This window comes from Colletotrichum orchidophilum (genome assembly GCF_001831195.1).
Source record: "Colletotrichum orchidophilum strain IMI 309357 chromosome Unknown Scaffold_3.1, whole genome shotgun sequence".
Taxonomy (NCBI): Eukaryota; Fungi; Ascomycota; class Sordariomycetes; order Glomerellales; family Glomerellaceae; genus Colletotrichum; species Colletotrichum orchidophilum.
In genome coordinates, this window is record NW_019172959.1 from 325593 (window position 1) to 351772 (window position 26180).

The window sequence follows — 26180 nt, forward strand, 5'->3', positions numbered from 1 at the left end:
ACCGTGTATGCCTTCTAGCATTATGCTTAGTCGCAGTCTAACCGCCAAACCAGTCCTCTCTCTGTCTGGGCCGCACCATTAGGCTCTGGTGTCTCTCACCCGCTGTACCCCATTTCGGGAGAGAACCGCCCATCAGGTCCCCTCTCTGCTCGGGGGAGCTGACCGGGCTGCGGCCGGTAGAAGTTATCTGGGTTATACGGTCGATACCCCGCGTTGTTGGGCTGGTATCCAATACTGATAGACTCCCGGTACGGTCCCTGTCCCAATTCTTGGTACATATCGTAGGTGGAAACAGGGTACGGCACCCTTATCGTGGATGCCGTCGCCGTCGCCGTCGCCGTCGTCGGTGGCCGTCGTGGTGCTGTGCTTATCCTCAACGGCGCGGGAACAGCCGGCTCGTTGATGGACTTTTCATAGTAGAAGCTCTCCGCTTGCAAGTTTCTCGTGTCTTCAACAGAAGCGGTGGCATAGCTGTTACTGGGGAGGCTGGGAAGCGGCGGGACAGCAGCAGACGGGTTTGTCGTTGTTGGCGGGTTTGGTAGTGGCTTGACGGAGGACCTGTCCACCCGCGAGGCCCTGTCCGTCTTGAATTGCTCCACCATTTGCTCTTCCATCTCCTTGGTGGTGCGGTTCGCGATCTGGGTCTGGCTGAACGTTGTGACCACGGCGCGCTCCATATCGCCGGTGCTCCGTTTGGGTTGCCGCAGGATGGCTGATTCCCGCTGCGCAAGGAAGCTGTTGCCCGCGGGGGCCGCCCCTAGGGGTGAGTTTTGCGTCATGTTTGACTCTACGGCGGCGACCTTCTTCTTTCTCTTGTAGCGCTTTACGCCAAAGATTACTGCGCCGATGAGCAATCCGATGATTGCTGTGGTTTTTCAGTTAGGACGTGTCTCAGGATGCGGTGAGGCGTGACGACTTACCGACGATGGCAAAGGAGACTCCGATGGCGAAGCCTCGGTCTGTTCCGTCAGCCGGGGCAGCTGATGCCGATGGCGTGTTGGAAGCCTGGAATTGGGAGCTTGGTGGGAGAAGTACCGGTCGGGGTGTTCCGGACGCGGCATTTCCAACCTGCGGTGGCGGCAGATTTGTTGAAGGGTGGGTTTCCGCAGCGGGAGGAGGTGTTGGTGATGGCGGTGCCGACGACTGACTGGCAGGCGGTGGACTCTGTGGTTGGGAAACGGGAGGATTCGACGGCGTCGCTGCCGGCGGCGGAGGCGGCGGGTTGGACGGAGGTGGCGCACCGGGCACGAGGGTGATGAAGCCTCTTGCCGGCGGGATGTTGTCTGTCAACGCCCGGTTCAAGACTGCCGACGGCGCTTGTGGTGCCGGAGAGCCTTGCGCTGCCGGCGGCGGGAGAGATGGCGCGGCCGGGGGTGACTGCACGCCCGGAGGAGGAGTCGGCGTTGCGCCCGGTGGTGGCGGGGTCACGGCCGGCGGCGGCTTCTCTCGTTCGGAGTCGCTGTCCGAGTCGGATTGCTGTGCGTCGGAATCGCTTGCTGATGATGCTGCTGCGCCGCCTTGGCCGCCGGCTTCCGAATCGCTTTCGGCTTCTCTTGCGCCGATTAACTCTTTGGATTCCTCCTCTTGCTCTTTCTGCTGGTTGGCGGGCTTAGTAGGCTTCGCCTCTTCTTCCTCATCCCCTTCGTCCTCTTCTTGCTCCCCGTCTGCTTCCTCGGCCTCCTCTTCGTTTGCGAGCAGTGCCGGACTTTGTCTGCGGGCTAGATTGTGACGGGGTCTGCCAGCGAATTTCGGCGCTGTTCTTCTCCTCCGCTGTCTGTTCTACTGGTCAGTGCTCCCCGTTATAAATAATTGAGGAGATTGCTTGGCTGACTCCTTACCTCAAAGTAGACCAAGTTGCGGTTCCCTCCATCACCTTCGCGTCTTCAGCAAATTGCACTGCAACGGGTGACTGAATAAAAGTAGAAAAGAAGTCGACCAGCGAGTGAGGGTGAATAAGACAGCACAGCTGCAAATCTAGAAGAGAACAACAAGAAAGAAAAGAAGACGCAAGCGCCGCATAGAAAAAAGCGTCAGAGAAGAACCCCCAAGATCTTGGACAGAGGCCGGGGCAAAGAGGGCCAGGAGGATCATGACAGCATGGTGTGCGCGGCATCTGCTTCAAGTAATCACTCTCGCCATGTCGATCATCCTGCCCAAACCCCACGGACAAGTTCGGAGAAACCCATGTAAAAATGTCTCGCACATCAAACAACTCCCAAGAAGAACGGGCAAGGGGGTTTCGAGATGCGTCTCTCTTACAAGCTGCGGACGGCTTAGGGGTCTAGGGACAGTGGGAACTGGTCTCTGGTGCGACAAGTGCAGGCGCGGGAACGCTCCGGGGTTACGTTCTCTCGGATGGACCCAATGAACTTTGTTTCCTAAAGCTCAGCAGCTCTTCACCAGCCTCAAGGCGCTATACAGTTACGCTCTAGGGGTCGAGGAGGCCTGGCCATTGGGCGGTTTTCTGAGCGGACCGTGGCCTATTGGCTCAGGGGACTTTGGGAGGGTGACCACACCAGTTCCAAGTTGGCAGGGGTTCACAGACCGGCCCCGGCCGCTGTCACTCTGATGAACCCGCCGTGCCACACCAAAACCCTCGGTCGTGTTTGACGCCCTTCTTGGCAGCGTGGCCCGGAGGCGCCCTCTTTTGGTGGCTGAAACCTGCGAAAATGCGACTGCGAGCAGGCCATGAATGCATATGGACAATCCGTGGGCGGAGTTGTGTGCTCAACTATGCTAGTTTCTTACCGTTGTCCTCTAGAAAACTCCAACCCGGCGCTTCGAGGCCGGAGAGAATTAGAATCAAGGTAAGGGGGGCCTTGTCCGAGCCTGGAAACATTTCCTGTCTTTTCTAGATTGAAGCACCGACTATTGTTGCATCTCCCGTCTTCCCCTTGGTGCAGCTTCGTATTGCTCTACAGTCACTTCAGGTGACAAACAAGTGCACTGTATCAACGCGATGCTGATTCCTACCTAGTAGTGATGCGCATAAATGTATAGCGGTCTGGTAGTGCAAAGTTTGCCAGTAGCAAGAAACCAGCTGCTCCATCGCCCACCGCGCACAGCGCCTCGACCACGGAACAGTCGTGATCGCCGCAAGGGACCAAGGCCTGGCCCGACCTGCCTGCGAACGAACGAGTCAACTTTTGCCGACGAGTTCTTTGGGCCGTGACGAGCAGCACTGCAAGAAGTCGACTCCGTTCGGCCTAGGACATTGGCTAACAAGCCAATCCTATGCACTTGTTGTGCGGCGGCTTCCGGGATAGCTCGGGCTCATCCTCGTCCACTACGGGGTAGACGATGAAACTGGGAGTGCATGGGCACCTTGCAAACATCCTTCGCCAATCCTTCCTCACCTGAGAATGACGTTTCCCTTCATGATGTTCAACACTGATGGCAGGCGATGGGTCTTCTATTAATACAATCGTCCCTCCGCATACCTGCCGCTTGAACGCCGCGCGCTTGATGTGTGCGTCTGTGTTGATTCAAGCTTCGGCTCGACTAGCCTTTCGGCTACGATATTCTGCATCTGTCCACATTTGGGCTGTAAACGACTAGTTGTCTAGAACTGTGAGTGACTGATACGCTCCTCTTCCATTCATCAGCAACCGGGCCCCGGAAAGAGCCGTTTGCCTCGGTGGCCGCTCCAGACAACGGTATCAGAGCATCGCTATGATCAATACGTTGCCTCAGCCACTTTGCTCTATTGAGTTTTGTTCCCCCTCTTTCTTCTTCTTTCTATTCCGTTTCAAACTCGCCCAAGGTCTCGTTGTGACTCATCCTTGAATGACATATTCCTGGTCTTTACAGAACGCCCAGATATTGAACCTTTTCAATTTCACAGCCAAGATCATCATGGGGTCTAGTCCTCGCCGCCATGTAGGGTTCCAACAGCAATTTGGCCAGTCGCGATATCAACTGAGAGTTTTGGAATCGGAAAGCGTGCATAGTATGCCAAGATTCAAGTCAACGGAAGCCCTCTGTTGTGAAGGAACTCTTTACCAAAGTACTGACTCAGCACTAATCACAACAGCGGTCTATCTTGGCACGTACATCAACTTCATGGAAAGCCACCCAACCAACCACAAGAATTGAACAGGTCTCATGTGAGAGAGCCTCATTGGAAATCTCATCTCCTTTGCAGCTCTTCTCAAAGCCGGCTATTAGCCAAGCGTTGTTTCAAAATGGCAAGTCAGTGAACAAGGGCACTAGCACAAGACTATATTTCGCACCTCTACTCCAGTTGATGATTGGTCAAGGGTAGATTGATGCCGCTGGGTCTTATATTTCCTGATAGCTACCGTGTAAATGGGATGAACTTGCCCACAAACATTAATTCGGAGCCCAACCGCTAATGGCACATTATGATGACCGGGCAGAAGCTTTCCCGTCCGTCTACGGCTGTGGGCAAACGTACGAAAGGCTATGGGGCGCCATTGCGGTTACTCTGAGGACGTGGCTACACTGGCGGAAACACCGCTATTCGTTCCCTATCAAGAAAATTACCAATTTCGAGCCTTGTTTGCGTAGACTCATGCATTTAGTATTACGACATTAACACGTTTCCTGGAGGATGCACTCGTGCCTCCTTTACCTATCCAAGGGTCAAAGGGGGCATCGTATGCCCCGTACATGGCAACAAGCAATGCCACTAGAAGAGTCTCGTTTTGACCTCCCGATTGTGCCGATGAGCGCAAATCAAAGGGTTCCAACCCTCAGATCCTCCTAGTTCATTGCACATCATACTGTCGGCCCCAAAGCAGCTTATTGAGCCAAACGAATGATCAAGCGCCATTTGGCAATCATGCTAACGAAGTTACATGTATCCATCAAGGTTCTCAAGGGTCCTAGCTGACCGTAGACCCGTCTTCCATGCTTTCGTGAACTCTTTTTGCCAAATATGGCGAGGCGTTCCTGGGGATCGGGCCCCATTCGAGGTCTTCTCGGCCAATCAGACGGCGACCGATGATGATGACGGCCCCGGTAACAAGTCAACCAATCCCGTGTTATATCGCCGGGGGCATCAAAAAGAACCCGGATGGCTCGCTGTAAGTAGGTTGCACGGAACAAACAGCACAGAGAGATGGACTAGGGTGACTGGGAATGGAATGATGGCCGACGAACCTTGAACACCTTGATGGCATTGAATCAGATGAGGGAATGTTTGGAGGGTGGGAATGTCATATAAATATCTGGCCGTCAAAGGTTAAGACTGCTTGGGTATCCATATGCCTTTCAATCTTCAACCTCTATCAAATTGAGAGCGTCAAACAGGAGGCTACGTGCAGTCACAATGGGCAAAAAACTCTCGGCATCTTTAACAAAACCCAAATCTGGCGGCGTTGTCGTCCCGGCATCCACAGGATCAACAGCTGTCGATGGGGTCCCCAAGCTAGTCCGTCAGGACTCTGGCGTGGATGTCACAAAGACCGGCCAGGGCAAGCCGCTACCAGTCACCCTTCTCTCGGGCTTCTTGGTAGGTCCTGATGGCGGCGTGCAATTGTGATGGAGGAGATTGGACTGATGACTGAACAACAGGGCAGCGGTAAAACGACACTGCTTCAACACATTCTCAAGAGTGACCACGGCCTTCGCATTGCTGTTATTGTTAACGATATCGGGGCGTATGTTGATTCAACATTTGCTCTAGACCAGATGTACAGCGTATCACCGTAATGCTAACCGGTTGTCTCGAATAGGGTCAACGTCGACGCGTCCCTCATCAAGAAGACCCACCGGCTTACAAAGACGGAAGAGAAGGTCATTGCACTACAGAACGGCTGCATCTGCTGTACGCTCAGAGGTGATCTACTGGAAGAGCTTGTCAACCTGTCCGAGCTTCACGAGTTTGACTATGTAATTATCGAGAGCAGTGGTATCAGCGAGCCTGAACAAGTTGCAGAGACGTTCGATGCCCGGCTGGCAGAGCAGATGGCCACGATGGGTGAGGGACCTGAGGGTCTGGATGAGGATACCATGAAGTTGCTCAAGAGGCTGTGAGTTCCCCTTTCAGACTTGGATCTTCAGTTAGGGTTCTTACTGACAAAACATGTTCATCAGGGCTGATGCTGGTGGAGTGGACAAGTTCGCTCGTCTTGATACTACCGTCACCGTCATCGATGCCTTCACAATCTTTAACGATTTCCACACCAGCGATCTGCTATCTTCCAGACGAGATGACGTCGTACCGGAAGACGAACGAACCGTATCAGACCTGATGGTTGATCAGATTGAATTTGCAGACGTAATAGTCCTTAACAAGATCGACATGGTAGATATTCCACGAGAGGCATCACAGCAAAGATGGGGGGTTGCTGACTGATCTTAGGTCACAAAGAATGACCGCGGCCGCGTATTGGACTTGATCAAGAAGCTCAACCCACGAGCCAAGATCTTGGAGGCCAGCTACAGCAAGATCGACGTGAACGAGATCGTCAACACCAACACATTCGACCTCAAGGTTGCCCAGTCTGGTGTTGGCTGGCTCCAAGACTTGCACGCCATGACAGTTCGCGAGGTAAGAATTAATCATAAAATCCAAGCCTCATCCCGCACGATGCAGTACGCTGAACTTTTTATGCTCCAGGTCAACGGTCGCAAAGCCATTACACCAAAGCCAGAGACGGAAGAGTACAATGTCCGCAACTTCATCTACACGAGGACAAGGCCTTTCCATCCCAGACGTCTCTGGTCTCTCCTTTACGACAAGTTCATCCTGCAGATGGAGGAGCCAGAAGGCGATGAAGACGAAGACGCCATGGATGAAGATGATGACGATGAAGACGTGAACGACAAGAAAGACGAGGAGGAATGGGAAGACGACGAGTCGGAGGCGGACGAAGGCGACGACAACGAGGACGCAGACATGGAAGACCCGCTCGAACCCCCCTCCAACGAAGTGATCCTCGCCAACAAGACCGCCAACCCCCTCTTCAACCGCCTCTTCCGCTCAAAGGGCGAATTCTTCCTCGCGACGCGGCCGCACAGGGCGGGTGACTGGTCCCAAGCGGGCGCGATGCTGACGATGACGGGCGGCCGCCCCTGGTTCTGCACGCTGGATCCTGGAGACTATCTCACGGGCGACCGCGAGGTCGATGCCCTCGTCACGCACGACATCAAGAAGGGCGGTGAGTGGGGCGACCGCCGGCAGGAGATGGTATTTATTGGCGAGAGGTTAGATATCGAGGGTTTGGAGGCTGCGCTGGATGCGTGTTTGCTCGACGACGAGGAGTGGAGGAAGTGGCAGAAGGTGATGCGACATAAGAGGTGGGATGACGAGAAGAAGAGGGATAAGTTGCAGGATCTGTTTGATGATGGGTTTCCGGATTGGGCGGAGGATGGGGAGGACCATGAGGGACATGATCATTCTTGATATTGCGGTGCTTTACGGAGGAGAAACAAGGTATAGATAAAAAAGTATTCTGAAATCGTAAAGGTAAAAGGTTTTGAGTGGATTGGGTCACATTCACCGGCACGCATCTCTAGGCTATCCTTTGGTAGATGATATTATGAGCAAGACATGTCGAGGGGAATGGAGATGGGGACCCCGAACATGCAGACACCTGTATAGTAGTCGTCAGGTCGCTCGTCTAAGACGTGATACGGACACTTCTCGCATAGTCCTGTGGAGGTCGGAAACAATACCACTTGAGGATGTAAATGAATGATTCCTGAAGTCGTGGCGTCAGCTGAAAGCACCGACTGGAGGCAGGGTCTTCCTTCTCTAGAGCTTTTGCAGGCTCATGACTTCAACTCTCGTAGCTGCGACAGTGGAATGCCATGGATTTGATCATCTCGCTATTTCCCAAGCCAGGATTCAGAGTTTTATTGAGTCTTTACCGCGCCGCCTTGACGTAGTGATTGGAGCACAGAGTTAGTGTACATTACACTAAATAGTAAATAGTAAACTTCAACCCTTTTTCTCATTATACTCTATTGTTTAGATTTATTAAAAGGTTTCGTGTTGTAGCTGGTCAAAGTGTAATGGGCAAGGTGTAAAAGTTGGGTAATGGTGGGGTATACACAGACTGATGGCATTCCCCTGTACCTAAGTCCAGCTGGGTGAAAAGCAAAACTAGTAAGATTGGGAGGGCTTTGCCGTAGCCGCTGGAAGATATAGAAGCGAAAACTTCCTTGACGAGACGTTTACGGCTGAATCATGGAAAGGATGGCCGTCTTGGCAGAGAAAGCCATGAGAGACGCCATGACCATTTTGGGCCTTGTCACACGACACAGGTCTCGGTACAGTCTCATCGGGAACTCACGTCGACAGTCTATCTAGGCTCTTGGGGGCGGGAAAAGCCAATCTAGCGTCCAGATTCACCCAAATAAGTTGCACTGCCCGAGAAACGATCGTCGCCGTCAATGGAAGTTGAGACAACCTTCACAAGTCAGTACCTCGCCCGCGGAGCTGAAAGTGGGATCGTCGGTCCGAGTTACTGTCTAGGCTCGGCCACCGCTCCGGGACGGTCACATTGCGGGAAGCGCGCAGGGGGGGTTTTCCGACTACAAGGCCACCGACAATTGCTGCGGTGAGCCAATGCGTAATTACTCCGCATCAATTTTTCATTGCCATGTTACTGGCCGGGAAGTGGGGGAGTACAAATATGGAAGTTTGGTGGATGCAAAACAATACTTTGTAAACGAATTGGGCCGCATTCACCCACGATGACTGTCTTCCCTACGGACGAAGCAGAATCCAAAGGAGGATTTGGACGGGTCGACAGGTTCGGTCGAAAAGGTAAGCCCACCGGCCGGCTCAGCCGTGGAGCCCGAGATTAGACGTAAGAGATTAGACGTAAATCGAGGATGGAGCCGTCTCTATTTTTCTCTAACGGGCCTGGCCCCCCTCTTTTGATGGAGACTTCACTAGGATGGCTATGCTGTGGTATGAGAAGCGTTGCCGGAGGGAGCGGTTGTCGAGGTCTGACTAAGAATCTCAGCAGAGTTGCACGGCCAAATCGAGTAGAATTTGGCCTCTGGAACACCCGGGTCGGGACCGCTCGACTGGCTGACTCGATTCCTACTACATAGCAGTAAGGGCCGCTATGATATCTCGGCAGGGGGGCTCTTAACGAGCACACTTTATTTTCACTTTAGTTGTGAAGCGCTGGGCCCGACTCGTCAGCGGCGATAACGACATTTGTCGGGGGTTGATGCTGGTCTGGCCTCCTCCTTGGCCATCACACTGCAGCATATGAGGGGGAACTCTGCAAAAGTTACAGCTCAGAGCCCAGGTTGACCCCAAGTGTGTACTCACTCGGCTTTACTTGCCGAGTCTCTAGGCGGCAGGCCCGTACTGGGAATGCCGGAGAATCGATTGCATCCAAGCGCCGCCCTCCTTTTTGCTTCTTTCTGGGTGGGGGGCTCTCGTTCCGTGTAAAGTGATGCGCGACAGGGAATAGCCGCCAGCTGTGGTTTTTCCCTGCGGCCTCTGGACCCAGGTTTCAGGTGAATGCTACCACGGCCGCGTCGATCAAGAACCAGAACAGAGTTCAGAGTGGCATAACCTTTTTTTCACGGGATCGCACATGAGACGTATGCTCGACATATTGATTCTGGGGAAACGCTTGTTTATGACACTTTTGACATGAGTGCTAGTTGTCTTTGTAAAGACTTAGTAACGACTCAAGATTCCGGTATGTGCGGAACGGGCAGCACGCTGCAGCACGCCGGAGTTTCGAGTGTCCACCAAGTGAGCCAAGTCCTTCTGACACGCCGAGTACCAATAGACGGGTATTGAAAGGCAAACCGGGCTTGTCGCCCGAAATTGACAGCTCCAACGGTCAAACCCCGACAAGCCCTCTTACATAGTACGCCGTTACGGGATGCACGCGAAGACAGCCGCCAGCGGCTAGGACGAATGAGGTCGGTCTCTGTGGGTAAAGAACAATCTACAGGCGACCGATTCGGGGCTTCGACCAGCTCGGGCCAGGTTCATCTGCCAGGGTACGGGCTGCAACGCTGCAAGCGAGCTGTGAGTTTAGATGAACAGGAGCACAAGGGGAATCGGCGCATCAGCCAAGCTTGGCCACTTTTCTTTCCACAGATTTCGACAACGTGGGCGGCTCGTGAGCTACCCAGGGGTCAATGTCGTCAATCGTACTCTAGTTGCGACCCCGATCAGGGGGTCCGTCGCGGGCTTCGACTCCGTCGGGGACCGCGTATGGTGGGAAAATGGATGTAGCGGGTTGCTCCCATGTTTCAAACGAAGGCACTTCGACCAAATCGTCACTCAAGTCTCCCTCTATTATCGTGTGATGCTGGTTGGGCGAGGCACTGAGGTCAAGCTCATTTGGCCATCCTTGCCTTTCCACCACCCCTTTTCGCGCGTGCGCCCATGATGCCTGGAGTACCCAGCCTGAAGAGGATAGTCTGCCATCATGTGGGGAAAGATTACATCAGGAATGTGGATGGATCATGGATCATGGCGCCTGGTGGTAGATGGTTTGTCTGTCAGGGGTGGTGAGATATCTTCGATATAAGACAACCTTTTCTTCTCGCCATTCTCGACGTCTTTCTCTTTCGCTCTTCGTTCTCAACCATCGCTGTGTCTTTTGTCATTGTACAAACCACTCTCTTTCTTTTTTGAAACTTCACTTTCTTTCATTCCCTGGTGGAAAATCAACTCTTCGTTTTCTTCCTGTCCAATCTTTCCAATCACCGGTCTTCACCAACCAAACACAAACCCAACAACACTCAAGATGCGCTCCTTTGCTGTCCTCGCCGCCGCGGCCCTCGTGCCCCAGGCCATGGCCCACTACGTCTTCCCTACCCTCATCGTCAACGGCGAGCAAACCGAGCGCTACCAGTACGTCCGTGAGGCCAAGAACTCAAACTCCCCCGTCACCGATGTCACCTCCGACGGCATCGTCTGCAACATTGGCGGCAACGACGACGACGTCCTCGCAAAGACCCAGACCAAGGCCGTCAAGGCCGGTGACGAGGTCGGCTTCATGGTCGAGAACGACTTGGGCCACCCCGGCCCCCTCGCCGTCTACCTCTCCAAGGCCCCCTCCACCGTCGCCACCTACAAGGGTGACGGCGACTGGTTCAAGGTCTACGAGCTGTCCACCTCCAGCATCACCGATGCCGGTCTCCAGTGGGCTACCTACATCAACAACGCCGGTATCCACAACTTCACCTTCACTCTCCCCAAGGAGGTCCCCACCGGCGAGTACCTGATGCGCGTCGAGCACATTGCTCTGCACGGCGCCGGCACCAAGGGTGGTGCCCAGTTCTACATTGAATGCGCTCAGATCTCCGTCACCGGTACCTCCACCAAGACCCCTTCGCCCACCGTCAAGTTCCCCGGCGCCTACACCGGAGAGGAGCCCGGCCTGTTGATCAACATCTACTACCCTGCCCCCAAGAACTACACCGCCCCCGGCCCCACTGTCGCTTTCTCAGGATGCGAGGACCACACTGCCAACCTCCTCGGCCAGACCTCTGACGGCGACTGCACCGGCTCCGACGGCGCCACCACGCCCACTACCCCCACGACTCCCACCACCCCTTCCACTCCCGCCGCGCCCTCTGCCGCGATCCCCGACTACAACGGCGGCAACAGCACCACCCCCGCTGAGCCCTCTACTCCCTCCGCTGCTGCGCCGCCGTCTGCCGCTGCGCCCTCCACCCCTGCTGGTGCCGACTGCGAGAAGTCTGCTGCTCGCCGCCGTGCGCGCTCCATGCGCCGCAAGCTTGCCCGCGGTGCTTCTTACTAGAGAATCAAGGGGAGAGAGAGACGTTGGAGAAGCTTTTTGGACATAAAAATTCATGGGTTCTGTTAGCACCACTTAGTGCTGGTGAGCTCAAACATTATTCTTGTACATACGTATGACTTAAGACACTGGATGTAAACACGATTGGATATCGGACGATCCTTTGTACAGAGGCGTCCTCATGTTTGAAATATGAGAATCATTCCATATGAAACCTACCGTCTTTATCTCTGACACTTGTGACTTGCCTATACGCTGCTCTGTCCAAGTCCCGAAGATGGAACCACTTCAGAGACTATCATCATGGGGTTTGTTAGATATTGGTCGGGGAAACATGGCGAGACTTGAGCCGCGCTGAGCCGGTCAGGCTGTCATGATGTGAGAGGCAAGATCAACCTAATTATAGATCAGGCTGCGGGATGCCTTCACTCACATTTGATCCCCGCTGGCTCTGACTTCCCCGCAGATAAGACATTCTGATTCAGACATTCACGCCGTAGTACTCCATGATCGCCTCGCGATTCTCTGCAAAATGGATGCAGCTTTGACGCGAGAGTATGAATACTCTCCCCTGTGGGCTCCGGACTCAATTCGCGTCATCGTCCTCAACCCCGCCACTGACCCAGAGGCGCCCTTGCAGTGCTCCCTAATTCAGTACAGTCGCTCATGGCAATTGATGAATTTGGACACGGAACGCGATTTCTCGGCCGTCTCGTACACCTGGGGAACCGCACCGCCGTCCTGCGAGCTCCTGATCGATGGCTCGTTCTCGTTCGGCATCAGTCCGACAGTCGACTCGCTCTTGCGGACACTTCGGAAGCCCATCGGTTCGAGATACCTTTGGATCGATGCCATTTGCCTAAACCAGAAAGATGTCGCCGAAAAGAACAAGCAGCTTCCTCTGATGGGCCGAATCTACAAAGGAGCTAAGAGAGTGCACATATGGCTCGGTGACGCAGACGACACGACAGCATCAGTATTCGCCGCCATCCGCATGGTGGCAATGCTACTAGACACCAAGCGGCCCGAAGAAATGGCGCGAAACACATTGGCAATAACAGAAAGGGTGATGGGACCCGACCACATCTTTCAACTCCAGCGCTTCCTGTGTCGCGAATGGTTCTTGCGCCGCTGGATCATCCAGGAGGCGTGCTTAGCTCGCAACGCCAAAGTCCACTGCGGAAAGTACTCTCTCGGCCTGCCCTGGTTTGTCTCGGCGGCCCGGCGCTTCGAGTACGTCGAGGACCTCATTAGCTATCAGCTCCGAATGACGAAGAACCTCTGCAGCGATCGGAAGTCGATCCTTGAGCTACTCTGGAACTTTCATGCGGCTGGGTGTAGGGACCCGGCGGATCGCATCACTGCCCTGTTCGGTCTAGTTCCTGATGAGGAACAAAACAAAGACGTGGAAGGGTATCTCGACCTCAACCAAGACTGGACGGTTCTCTACCGGAAACTCGCAGAGACCATGTTCCGCCGGAGTAAGAATACTGCTTTACAAATGCTGCTTCACGTATTCGAGTTTGGGCAGCTCTCAACGGCATCTAGTGAGTATTATCCGTCATGGGTGCCAGATTGGTCCAAAGAACGCCGCCGTGACCTACCATACCACACCATGAGCAACAATCTCGACGCCTTTGACTACTCCGACAGCCCCGGCTTTTCAGAGGTCGCCATCGTTGTGGAGCCAAACACCGTGGTCCATACCCCTCCGAGCGAGTTCGGGAGGCCGCTGCGTAGGCGGGAGGCTGGTGTACCGCCCCAGCAAAGGGTCCGGTCTTCGTACCACAACGGGGAAATCCCACGATGGACGGAGGAGCGCACGGCCAGGCTTATTTTCCAGCAGGACCGCCTGTATATCCGTTGGTATGATTCCTCTGGCGGAGACAGAGGCCGAACTGTCGCAAGTCTCAAGCTCATGGAGCCACCCTGGGACGACAGGTCTTCTGCTGCTGCTTTACAGAGTGTGAGCAACGTCTTGCGTGGCTTCTTTCCAGCGCCGCATGAGTGCCCTGCTGAGATCGACACCATATCGATGCTCTTCTGGACTGTGGTTCGCTTTCGCAAACCCAACTGGCCATGGGACCAAGGTTTCGTCCGTGTTACCGTGATGGACATGCTCGACCCGTCAACATCACAGCTGAGCCCTGAGCAAACAGTTCTAGTACAGACAATCTCCAAATTAATGCAAGAATTCTCGCTCTTCAAGCTGGAACCGCTGGGAAACATTTCTATTTGGGATGGCCAAGGCTCCTTATCCGAGCACCGCGGCGATTACGGCTTTGGTCCGCGCGATCTCGCCATCGGCGACATCTTGATCCCCGTTTGGCGCCTCAGCAGGGACCCCAGCAGGCGGTCGCGCATCATGCGGGGACAAAAGACGGATAGACATATGGCGACTATGATGGCAGTAAGGGTTCAGATAAGCGAGCAACGACGTGCCCCTGCTCCGACTACTGCGCAGCCAGCCCCCAGAGTGTGGGGTCCAGGATCGCGGTCGAGCTGGATGGACCGTCTGGTCCGTGGCGGGCGAGATCCAGCAGAAGCGTTTACAGGTGTCGAGAGTCCGTCGACTCCGGCCGGATCTTGGTCGCAAGGAGTGAATGGGAGTTCGGTGCGTAGAGCCCGGGTAGTTGGGCCAGCCGTCTGCGTTACGTCTGATGGCACGCAGCGGTATGCCGAGCATGACATTCAGCTCAATGAGAAGATGAGTGGAGATTTGGATAGAGACCAGCCCTGTCTGATCCAGCTGATATAGGTTGTAATAAGCCCTTTGGATCCGTGTTCTTTTTCAATAGTTTTGCCGCTTTGCACCCATCGTTACACCCAGCGAGTGCTGGAAAGGGATTATAGTAAATACACTAGCTTGCACACATATTCGACCAGTGAAGTTCATCCTTTCCAGAATGCAAAGCGAGGAGCTTATTTACGGGCAAGTCCCAATCTCGTCTTGACAAATATCATCCAAGGTGAATGAATTTGATTGTCCAACGAAGTCGCGCTGTCTTCCGATGACCCGACGTGCAGATCTCGTAGATCTCGAAGCTTGCAGACACTTATACACCGAGGGGTCGTCAGGTGCATTTTTTAGCTGAACAGCCACGCATCTGGAGGAAACCGTCGCCCTGGCTAGTTCCCATCTACAGAGGCGCCAAGCAGCTAGCTATTAATGATTTGAAAAACACCAACCGGAGCCGCAAAGGGGCGGGGCGGCAATGCGGAACCGCAGCGCCGCAACGCGGAAATGTGCTATCGGACTTAGCTTCCTTTGCCCCGGATTTCTCATGCGTGTTCCCGCATTTCCCCCGCACTCAATCAAGCCAAACGAAGTCTCTCCTGTGTGAGATCTTTTGACCTTAATGGCATCTTGGGAGGAGAGGTTTAGTTGCTCGTAGTAGTCTTTTGTGGGAGGTTTAGATCACCAGTAACCACTCAGATGGTAGAAAGGAATCCGTCCAATGCCCAATAGTCTCGGTCTGTTCGGAAGCTCAAAGCAACCTCGCAAGGTTTCCAAACCTTGGGGGACCAACCATCCCTTGCCAACCCCGCGACTTCAAGTGCGGAGAAGCTCCGTCCTAGCTGTCACCGAGCTGCGTCAACGGGCCTCAATCTGGGATAATTCGAGCCGCCGGCGGGTCCCCCGTGTCAAGGCAGAGTTCGAACTAATCCATCCAAGCAGGTCGCGTCCATACTTGCCAGAAACATTCTGAAGCTCTTTGATTTGCTCGCGGGCCGGGGCTTGTCTCCCCCAGTGCCCCCTTCCCCCGCATTCAAGGAAGCCGGTTGCGCACTACTACCTGCAACTGAGAGACAATGTGCGGCCCTTGGCGGCTCCAATTCCACAAAACCGCTGCGGATAGGAAACTGTTGAGAGCTAATGCGGCACAGCAGAACGCCGATTAGTTCGTGAAGCTATGTGTCGCTGCGTGTGTGACAGAGTTTTGTCTCCCCGCCCGATCTATCCCCGGAGGAAACCCCCTCAGAGTGCGTTGTCGCGGCGAAAGCTGTCAGGTGATGTCACGACTCAGCCCTCCGGTGCGGAGGAACGGAAGCTACCCCAGGGGATTGAAGATGTTGCGTCTGCATAAATTCTCCTATGCGACCCCAGATCTGAAGGGATTCCCACATCAACCTCGACCATAGTAAGATAGCCGCTAGTAGACGAATCTGATACCCTCCATCAATTCCCAAACACTTATCCCGAAAACCATGGCAGGAAGCTTTGCGTGGAGTGAACGGATCGAGCCGGGCTCCGTCAACCTCCCCCCCCGCGAGTATCCCCCATCCGTTCGCTCGACATCGGTTGATGCGGGGAAGGCTGCGGCAGATGTCATCAACGACTTCAACGCGGCACTGAGGTCCAAGGACTACCACAAACTCGCACAACTCTTCGTCTCGGACGGCTACTGGAGGGACCACCTAGCCCTATCATGGGACCTCCGCACCCTCAAGGGCAGGGACAAGATCCAGAGCTTCCTGAGCGAGGCCTGCCGACTGAAGGAGGTGCAAATTGACACCTCCACCACGCATCGAGCACCTCACTTTGCGCCCCTTGATGCCCACGGAAAGGTGCAATGCCTGCAGTTCTTCCTCAAAGTGAGCACGGATGTCGGCCCGGGCGAGGGTGTCGTGCGCATGGTCGAGTCCGGTGACAGGTGGGAGATCTTCACCTTCTTCACGACTTTGCGCGAAATCGCAGGCCATGAGGAGCCAACGCGGCACCGACGCGAGAAGGGAGTTGATCACGTCCAGAAACGAGAGAGCAAGAACTGGAAGGAGAAGAGGGATGATAGCGTCAACTACGTGGACAGCGAGCCCACGGTCGTGATTGTTGGTAAGCACTTGAAATGCTGGAGTTAGAATTCTGTCGCATTGTACAAGTACTAACTAATAATTAGGTGCCGGCCAAGCTGGTCTCACGATCGCCGCACGATTGAAGATGCTCAAGGTCAACGCCCTTGTAGTAGATAAGCATCAGCGCATTGGCGACTCCTGGCGCAAGCGGTATCACCAACTCGTCCTCCACGATCCCGTTTGGTACGATCACCTGCCGTACATCAACTTCCCAAGCCATTGGCCCGTCTTTACACCGAAAGACAAGATGGGGGACTTCTTCGAGGCGTACGCTAGCCTTCTCGAGCTCAACGTCTGGATGTCGACGACGCTCACAAAGTCGTCGTGGGATGATTCCAAGAGACAGTGGACAGTCACCCTCGATAGGCAAAAGCCCGACGGATCCAGAGAGACCCGAACTTTGCACCCTCGCCACGTCATCCAAGCTACGGGTCACTCTGGCAAGATGTTCTTCCCCAACATCAAGGGGATGGACAAGTTCAAGGGCGACCGCCTTTGCCACAGCTCCGAGTTCCCAGGAGCGAGGCCCAACTCCAATGGCAAGAAGGCCATCGTCGTTGGTTCGTGCAACTCGGGCCATGATATCGCGCAGGATTTCTACGAGCAAGGGTACGACGTCACCATGGTACAGCGCAGCTCGACATCCGTCGTCTCCTCAAGCTCCATCACAGACATTGGCCTCAAAGGCCTCTATGACGAAGACTCCCCCCCAGTCGACGATGCAGACCTCTGGCTGTGGAGCTTACCTGCCGAGCTGTTCAAGTCGCTCCAGGTCGGCACTACGGAAATCCAAAACGCCAACGACGCCGAGCTTCTCTCGGGCCTCCAGAAAGCCGGGTTTAACCTGGACATGGGACCCAGCGGCGGCGGCTTCTTCGTCAAGTATTTCCAGCGTGGCGGTGGCTACTATATTGACGTTGGGTGCAGCCAGCTCATCATCGATGGCGAGATCAAGGTCAAGAGCGGGCAGGAGATTGCAGAGGTTCTCCCGAACGGCCTCCGGTTCGCAGACGGCTCGGAGCTGCCGGGCGACGAAATCATCTTCGCGACGGGATACCAAAACATGCGCACCGAGGCGCGCAACATCTTTGGCGACGAACTCGCTGATCGCGTCGGCGATGTGTGGGGGTGGGACGAGGAGGGCGAGTTCAGGACCATGTGGCGTCCCACTGGGCACCCCGGCTTCTGGTTCATGGGGGGCAATCTCGCGATATGCCGGTATTACTCCAAGATTCTGGCGTTGCAGATCAAAGCGGTGGAAGAGGGCATCGACCAGAACAAGAGCCAGACCAAGACATTGGGAACGGCGGGAGGCGTTTCCAAGCTGTGATTTTGTTTGCCGTAATCAATCCAAGGCGTAATGAGATTCGCTCTAGTGTTTTCTTCCAGATGAGCCCGCGATCTGGTCCAGTTCCGCCTGCTACTGGGTTTTCGCGCCTACCGTGCCCACCGGCCCCACCGGTCCGTCTGTGACCGCTTAGCTCCGGATAGGGGTGGATCCGAGCGGAGCCCAATTCGGGATTTTGGTAAGACTGTTCCCAAGGACTCGAGACTTGAGAGACTTTGCCTGGCATGATGAGCTGAAATTACGTCTGGTTTGTTTTGCTTGGCACGGCTTGGCCAATCTGAAGTGATTACGTTGCTGCACCCTTGGTCTTTGTTCCAGACCGTGATCATAGTATTCAATCCATCACAAGTTCATAAACACCTCACATCGGACCCGGGTTCAAGGATCTAAACTAATCAAATCGCGAATTCAGTGGAGACCAGGGCGGGGGCAAGCAATTCAACCCCGGCTTTTTCGGTAGAATTCGATGACATAGCTCTTAGCCTCCTCCGGACCATCGATGCTCCCGTGCTTAGTCCGCATGAGTTCTGATGAAAAGTGAGGACGCTCGGTATGCTCACATGGTCCGGGGGCTCTATACAAAATCCGCTATTAAAAATCACGAGAACATTGGCGTGATCTGCGATTTGCGGCATGGTTGCGGGCAAACGTTGTGGATATCTTCGCCCAGCCCTAGTCAATATTCTTTGCCCAACTACACCCTTGGCCCCCAAAGGCCCCAGAGTTCGGAGCAACATCTCTTTCTATTCTCGATATACCAGGTACCTGGAACCGATTTTCCTTTCGGTAGAGTTTTTGGCGTGTCACCGGAAGCCTCTTCCGGACTGACTGGAGACTAAATTTGACCAATCTATCGTTAGTAGAGCATAGCCGTCTTCTTCCGGACAGACTTGGCTCATTGCTGCAGACTCATCTGTTGATCTGCACTCATCTGATGTAACCTGTCGTGCTCACACTCCACAAATAGGGTTGGCTGCTCAATATTTCACCTCGTCAATTCTAACTGACTGCCCAGCACTCGATCATGTCGATAGATTTTACATTACACATTCAGTGTCCTCTGAATGACGGAACCGGGCTTGCTTCTCTGTCTCGATAAGGCTTATCAATGGTTTTTGCACAATGATCTACACCTTGCCTCCATGCCATCCGTTCTTTCCGACATGGAGAAAATATGCCTATCGTGCGGTCTTCAGAATGTAGTTGATCGGCACTGGTATTGCGATCTCAAAAGATTGTTGATCAGTAGTAGACTTTGCCAAGAGCATAAACTTACCCATGAAGCTTGATGTTTCAAACATCAGAAAATTCTTGATAGCTCTGTTGATCAATCTTGCCTGATACCATGTGGGCTTCGCGTGTACGCCATCACCGAGCTAAGAACTCCCCAGGAACGTTCGTATGAGGCAGGCCTCCAGAGCGAGCGACCGTTGGCGCTAGCAACGAGACTAAACTTATAGACGTTCAGCTCAAGGCGCAACCCGAAGTGTGCCGTCGAGGGCTTCACTCAAAGCAACCAAATCAACTTTGGCCGTATAATTGGTTGGTTGATTAGGCGTTTTTCTAAAAAGATGATTGGTCACTAGGCAGCTGGGGCTTTAGAGGCGTATCGAGTGGCGTTGAAGACGCGTCAAGGGGCGCTCGAAACGTGCGGGTTTTTTAAAATGCCTCGCTTTGTTCTTCTTCTTTTCTTCAACCAGAAAGCAAGCTAGAAGGATACAGTTTTCGGCTAAATCAGCTAATTCATTTCTAGGCCAGTAATTGGTTGATTGACTCGCGGTATCTTGAAAGCTGACTGATTTAGCTGGTTGTTGGAGTTGCTTTAAGTAAAGCGCTGGTGCCGTCAAGTACGCCATGGTTCCTCTCTAGGAAATGAACCGAGTTCCAGAATGAGACGGCGTGATGTCAAACGAGGGCGATGATACAACACTGTCGCAAATGCCGACATCCATGGTTCCACGAATGCCGCGATCTGTGACAGCTCTCAGTGCCGACTAACCGGGATCCGAACTGGCGTAAAAATCCCTCCATTCAGCTTTGCATCGCGTTGTGTCGTGTTGCGTCGAATAAAGTTCCGAGACTCGGTACAGCCCAAGATTAGCGACAAGAATTCGCCGATGGGCAATTTCACATTCCGCGCCACGCAATCCACTACTGCTGGAGTCAGGGGAACTTCGGTTCTCTGTTCTGCAGCATCCCTCCCGACAAGCATCTATCGATCGGTAACCCAGTCGAGACTACGGTCGCTATTGGCTAGCCAGGCACCCGGAGCACCTGTGACCTTCCCCCTCCTTGTTGCCAAGTTGGTCTGCGTGTCCAGTCTGTTGGAAATCGGAGTCGACATTGGGGTGGCCTTTGCCTGATTGTGTCAGGTACCGCGCTACTGTCGTGATGTAGGTGAAATCTCAAGCCTTCAAAGGCTTGGCGGAGTCTCCAACCCTTCCCCGGATTGGTTTCTCACGGCTTCATCGTGGCCAATCCCTACCAGAGTTACATCAAGCGCACCTATGCTACCTCGCGGAAGATCTTGGGCCGTCGACTTGGCGACTAGCGCCTATCTCTTCCCACTCAGTCTCTATTACGATGTTTAATCGCAGTGGGAGTTCCATGTCCGCACAAATGACCCGATCGGTTAGGCAGAAATTGCACCGGTGGCGCAAGTGAAGATACGGCCTGTGGCTGCTTGAGTATCGATCTAACGCGAGCAAATTTCCCCGTTGAGAGAATACAATAAGGACGACTGAAGACCTCTGTCCTTTGGATATGCATAAGGTCTCATGCTACTTGGACTTCTCGACCCGAACGAATTCACACCACCCGTACATGCCCTCCAGAGTTCTGTCAACCATGGCGGCGAACGTCCTCGTTAGAGATCTTGACTCGATTCAAGATATTCAGCAACAGGCATCCGTCACCAATGTAGACCATTCCCTTGATGGCCAGTCCCGATTTGGAGAGATAGTTGCCATTCTGGCAGTCGGATCTACTCTCTCGACGGCAGCGGTTGGTCTCAGGGTCTACACCAGGGCCAAGATGCTCCGGACCTTCGGAATGGACGATTCGGTCATGGTCGTCGCCCAAGTAAGTACTAAGAGGACCCTCCCGAAATCTGAACCTCTCGGCTCACACCGGTTTTTGTTCAGATGTTTCTCCTCGCATTAGCTGCTACCATCGGACTTGGTAAGTCTGAAAGACGGGCAATCATCAACGCAGGGACTCCAACTAACGACCGGCAGAAAGCAGATGGGGTCTCGGCCTCCATTCATGGGTTCCGCCCCCAGAGGACTATGTTCCCTACATGAAGGTACAACTTATCAGAATCACTCCTGCTGGGTGCCCGTACTTACAGCAACAACAGTCCTTCTACAGTTCGATTATTATGTACAACGTTGCGACCTGTTTCGTCAAGATCTCCATCTTGCTACAGTACCGTCGCATCTTTGCTATTGACATCATGCAAAAGGTGACATTATGGGGTCTGGCTTTCATGATCACATGGACTGCCGTGCTTTGTTTCCTCCTTCCAATGATCTGTCTTCCCGTCGCCGCTTTCTGGGATCCGACTATTGAAGGCCGATGTTTAGACTTTCTTCCCGTTTGGTACACCAACGCTGGCATCAACCTGGTAGCCGACTTCGCCATATTCAGCATGCCGATTCCAGTCATCAACTCGTTGCAACTACCCCGGAGCCAGAAGCGAGTGCTGCTCGTGGTATTTTGCCTTGGTTTCTTGTAAGCTTCGTCTCCTACGTCCCTCAAGCTGTACCGGGTTGGTGATTGTTCTGACTCTTCGCCTTGACTAGCACTTGCATCATCTCCGCACTCCGGATCCGAACCCTGCGCGTAGCCGCGGAAACCAAAGACCCGTACTGGGATAACGTGGACGCAGCTACATGGTCCTTCTTGGAGGTCGCAATCGGCATTCTGGCGGCGTGTATTCCTACACTTCGGCCGATCTTTGTCACTCTTTTGCCCCGCTTCTTTTCTGTGTCTTCGCTGCCGTTCAGAAGTAGTGGAAGGCCATCAAAGTACGCCAACCCATACGCCCAGCCTGGCGAAAGCAACCAAAGAGCTAGTCGCATACACGGACGGAGACATCACCGCCCCTTGAGCAGTACGGAAGAGTTGACTCGCCAGCAAGGAGTGGAGCTGTCCGGGAAGGAGACTCAGACGTCGGCCGAGTACACTGTCAGCGTCAGCGCGGGAGCTGCCGAACGCCCAGATAAGATGCCTCGTGCCAAGAGCAAGAGGGACAGCGGAAGGGAGGATCAACATGTTAGAGGACAAATACGGACCACGACTGTGGTGACACAGGAGGTTACGATTGGGAGGGCTATATCCGAACCAGACCAAGCTTGAGAGGATGAGTTGGTTCTCCCGTTGTGGTAGACTCCTGCTCATGCTACATCCATCTTAGACTTTTATACATGCTCATTTGCATCATTGATGATTTGCAAGGCTGATTCATATACGAATTGCGCGGGTTCACGTGTAATCTTACAAATCTTGGTCGTATTTTTCTCCATAACGCGGTCCTCGCAAAAACCCCCCCCCATCAGTACTCGTCCTTCATCTAATTTGAATACTCTTGCAGAACACTCCGGGGCTCGACATACTTCCCTAGTGGCTTGTAGTCAAGTTCGTATCCAAACGCTCTCGGCCCGCCAATATCTATCCCAGCTGATGTCTCGGTCCATCGCGGTGAGCAAGTGATACCAATGACTGTGACTCGGTAGCCGTATTTGAACTCAGGCACCCCAAGAGCTCTGCCCGACTCATTGTCCAGGATTGAGATTAAGTCAGGCACAGCCGCCACTATGCTTGTCTTGCCGTTCTCATCAATGTGCTCTGCCAGGATATTCTCATTCTTGAAGGGGATCTTCATCGTCCCTCCCTGCGCCACGGCAGTGATTCTCTCCTTGTTGTTTGCGGCTTCGTCTTCATCACCGCTCTCAAAGGCGGCAATATGTACTTCGCCGTAGGAATGGCCTTTGAAAAGGCGCCTCTCGACCTTCATAATCTTACCCCTGAACAATACCTTGGCAGCCTCGAGACCACCGGCTTCCTTGATGATGGACTCGGCGACCGTGCTCATGGTGTTTGTTGCTTGACAGAGCGCGATGCAGCGTCCGATCCGCCATGCAAGAGAAACCGTGTTCAGAACGCCAAACTTCTTGACCCTATCGCTTGTTGTCGGCTTGGCTGCCATGCCTACCCGGGAACCCATCTCAGAGCATGAGGCTCGCAGAGCGCGGTCGACAATTTCGTCGTTGGGGGCTCTGGTCATGACGATTGTCTTGCCATCTCCGGAGTCAATGGCACATGGAACCAGCTCTAACGGAGCATGTACAGCCAATGTAGTCTGCCAATATGTCGGATATGCTCTACCCATCCAGTCTCCATCAATGATTGGACTGTCGTAAAATCGGGACGAGCCAACGAGAAATGGCTCCAGACCATTGGCACCACCAATCTCGAGACCCATGACGGCGTCGAACTTGTCGTGGCGAAGGTATTCCATCAGACCCCTGAACGCATCTACCGTCTCGATGGACTGTAGCCGTTCGATGGAGACAGCCGGCGAGCCCATGTGACCTGATTGTTGTTAGCGAACGGCCAAAATCCCAGCCTTTGTTAGGGCAGGAACACGTACCACCCCAGTAGATAACATCTGCATCCTTGAGCGAAGAAGGCTCGATGACACGCATCGTGTGTCCGGCTCTGAGCATGTTGCGCAGCTGGATCTTGGAGGCCGCCGGGCTCCCGCCGCCTGCGCAACCGAGCACGTAACAGCCATCAGCAAGGTACTCCAAGTCAGTTTCGGTAATGTGCCATTCCGAAACCCCGCTTGCATTCCGTACGACGTTTGGCTTATACTTGGCTGGATCAATTTTTTCTTCTTCAACAGTCGCCCGGGTCAGGTCTTTGCTTGCCTCAGCCTGCTCCTCGCCGTCATCTTCTTCGTCTTCCTCGGCTACCTCTTCCAGTTTGGCATGGAGGTCAATGTCGCCAACTGCTTTGACAAGTGTTCGGATCTGGTTGGCAACGTATTGCAGCGGCATCGTTTCGATTTCGGCAATTTTGATGCTTTCCGGAATCGCACCAGCAGCAATGGCGCGTTCGACAGCCATCTTCTTCGCGCTCTCGATGGCTTGACCTTCCGTCTGGTGAGTGGTACCCTGTACGATATCAACGGCACCGCAGACACGTGCAATGGCAGCTCCGACTGCATTTGCGACGTCGTGAAAGGGCGGACGGACGAGCTTGGAGGCGCCTTTTAGGCTTTCCGGTGACAGAATAGCGCCTCCGCCGACGAGCAGTACCGGGACAGGGTCCGGTGAAGTCTTGATAACGTCGACGGCACCCTCCAGTAGCGCTTTGATGCGGAGGATCGCCTCTTCAACGAATCTAGGGTCCAAGCCCTTGGCGTGCTCAGTCGCGCCCACGACTGCCTTGCCAGCTGCGACTGCGATGTCTGTTGTCGTGCAGACGTCTCCGCCAAATACGAGCGCGCGGGAAGTCAGCTCGAGTCCGACAGACTCGGGGCCGACTTTGACTTTGCCGTCCACGTTCCTGACAATGGAGCCTCCGCCGAGGCCGACGGAGTGAAGATGGGGCATCGAGTAGTTGACTCTGACGCCGGCGACAGTCACGTAGGCCGATGCCTGTCGCGGCATACCCGATGGAAGCAGCACGCCAACATCAGATGTAGTCCCGCCGATATCGACCACGATAGCGGAGCTGTCGCCACCGGCGTCGAGACCCGCGAGGTAGGCGGCGCCGCGCATGGAATTCGTGGGACCGCTAGAGAACGTTCGGATCGGTATCTTTGCCGCAGATGCTGCGTCCAGAATGGTGCCATCGTTCTGCGTCAAGAAGAGCGGGCAAGAGAGATTCAGCCTCTTCATCGCGAGTCGAAAACGACTCACAGTCTTCCTCGCATAGCGCAGGATAGCACCATTCAGGATGGCCGCGTTCTCTCGCTCAATGAAGCCAATGCTTGCGCTGGCTTCTTTGCTGCACACGACATCTACGCCCGGCACTTCGCGGAGGATGATGTCGCGCACCTTTTCCTCCTGCCCAAAGACCTCATCAATAGGCGAGTACACGCCAGACACGACGACGGCGCCGACGCCGCTCGCGCGAATCTTTGCGCATTCGGCAACGACCTGGGACTCAACCACCGGCGCCTCTTGCGACCCGTCAATGTGCAATCCGCCGTCGACGATGCCCATGTAAGACTGGATCACGGCTGCCAGGTCTGGCGGGAATTCGGCGAACGCGGGGACCTCGCGGAGGAAGGATTTACTGAGCCGGAGGACGCCAACGCGCTGCAGGCGACGCACATCACGTTCGATGACGGCGTTTATGAAGTGTGTTGTCCCTATGGTGACACTCGCAATGCGCTCTGGCGAGTCGGCCAGGCCGGCGGCGGCGAGGACGGTGCTCACGGCGGTCTCGATGCCTGCGCTTGCATCGGGGGTTGTTGGAGTTTTGAAGTGCGCCAGGACACCACGGTCCGCGGTCTGTTGGAGACTCAAGTCAATCGCGACGGCATCTGTATTTGTGCCTTGAGAGACGAGCTGTCAGCTAAGTCTTCCCCGGGTGGGAGGTCTCTCTCTAGTAGGAGCATGATGTAGCTCGGTTCTTGAGTATCACTGAGGGAGGGGGGGTCGTGATTCGTTGAACTCACCTCCCACATCAACACCAATCCGCACAGTCCTTCGTGATGGCGGCATCTCTCCCATTTTGGTAGTTATGTCACGGGTCGATCCGTTGCGATGTTTCCAACCTGGAACTTCGTCTCGATATCTTGCTTCACTTATCTGATTATTATCAGAGACTAATATAAGTTGCACTCAGTCACCCTGTTCTGAGAAGCTCGCCCCAGAAGATCCCAAATGGTGATAAACCCGGTCGTTGTCCAAAGCTCGTGTCGTCGGAGGTCATCCGACAGGCATGTGGTCTTGGCGGATAAAGCGGTTGAATGAGTTCCCAAGACTACGGCTGCGGTCAGATACCGTCTGCCACTAGTCTCTCGGACGGCGCAAAGTATAGATAATGAGTGATAATCCGGCAGGTACACCCGCAGAGTTACTCCATGATCCATGCGCTTAAACGTTCAGACACCAGATGCCGAGTGATGATGTTGCGGGGTAACCTTGGTATCTCGTGGGTTGCGGATCTCAAGTTGTCCAATGCCGTTCTTATCACGGGTTTTGCTCCACACTCTGGCGAAAACTATGATAAGAGCTTCA

The 26180-nt window shown here is 54.2% G+C and overlaps 7 protein-coding genes across 7 annotated transcripts; 5 read left to right on the plus strand and 2 right to left on the minus strand.

Moving 5' to 3' along the window:
• Window positions 1-95: 95 nt before the first annotated feature.
• Window positions 96-1870, minus strand: CORC01_00497 (uncharacterized protein; the record flags this gene model as incomplete). Its single annotated transcript, XM_022612154.1, has 3 exons — window positions 96-865; window positions 921-1774; window positions 1839-1870. The coding sequence occupies 3 exons, from the start codon at window positions 1868-1870 to the stop codon at window positions 96-98; spliced, it is 1656 nt and encodes a 551-aa protein (XP_022481293.1).
• A 3423-nt stretch (window positions 1871-5293) lies between these two features.
• CORC01_00498 (CobW/HypB/UreG) lies at window positions 5294-7372 on the plus strand (the record flags this gene model as incomplete). The annotated part of the gene is made up of 6 exons (XM_022612155.1): window positions 5294-5476; window positions 5539-5624; window positions 5700-5996; window positions 6061-6271; window positions 6329-6517; window positions 6587-7372. The coding sequence occupies 6 exons, from the start codon at window positions 5294-5296 to the stop codon at window positions 7370-7372; spliced, it is 1752 nt and encodes a 583-aa protein (XP_022481294.1).
• A 3331-nt stretch (window positions 7373-10703) lies between these two features.
• Window positions 10704-11723, plus strand: CORC01_00499 (glycosyl hydrolase family 61; the record flags this gene model as incomplete). The annotated part of the gene is made up of 1 exon (XM_022612156.1): window positions 10704-11723. The coding sequence occupies one exon, from the start codon at window positions 10704-10706 to the stop codon at window positions 11721-11723; it is 1020 nt and encodes a 339-aa protein (XP_022481295.1).
• Window positions 11724-12252: 529 nt separating this feature from the next.
• CORC01_00500 (HET domain-containing protein) lies at window positions 12253-14478 on the plus strand (the record flags this gene model as incomplete). The annotated part of the gene is made up of 1 exon (XM_022612157.1): window positions 12253-14478. One exon carries the CDS (start codon window positions 12253-12255, stop codon window positions 14476-14478), a length of 2226 nt encoding a protein of 741 aa, XP_022481296.1.
• Window positions 14479-15929: 1451 nt separating this feature from the next.
• Window positions 15930-17904, plus strand: CORC01_00501 (uncharacterized protein; the record flags this gene model as incomplete). Its single annotated transcript, XM_022612158.1, has 2 exons — window positions 15930-16554; window positions 16619-17904. The coding sequence occupies 2 exons, from the start codon at window positions 15930-15932 to the stop codon at window positions 17902-17904; spliced, it is 1911 nt and encodes a 636-aa protein (XP_022481297.1).
• Window positions 17905-20769: 2865 nt separating this feature from the next.
• On the plus strand, window positions 20770-22281 carry CORC01_00502 (uncharacterized protein; the record flags this gene model as incomplete). The annotated part of the gene is made up of 5 exons (XM_022612159.1): window positions 20770-21003; window positions 21066-21102; window positions 21159-21226; window positions 21281-21654; window positions 21726-22281. The coding sequence occupies 5 exons, from the start codon at window positions 20770-20772 to the stop codon at window positions 22279-22281; spliced, it is 1269 nt and encodes a 422-aa protein (XP_022481298.1).
• Window positions 22282-22495: 214 nt separating this feature from the next.
• On the minus strand, window positions 22496-25670 carry CORC01_00503 (hydantoinase/oxoprolinase; the record flags this gene model as incomplete). Its single annotated transcript, XM_022612160.1, has 3 exons — window positions 22496-23517; window positions 23576-25492; window positions 25616-25670. 3 exons carry the CDS (start codon window positions 25668-25670, stop codon window positions 22496-22498), a joined length of 2994 nt encoding a protein of 997 aa, XP_022481299.1.
• Window positions 25671-26180: the final 510 nt, after the last annotated feature.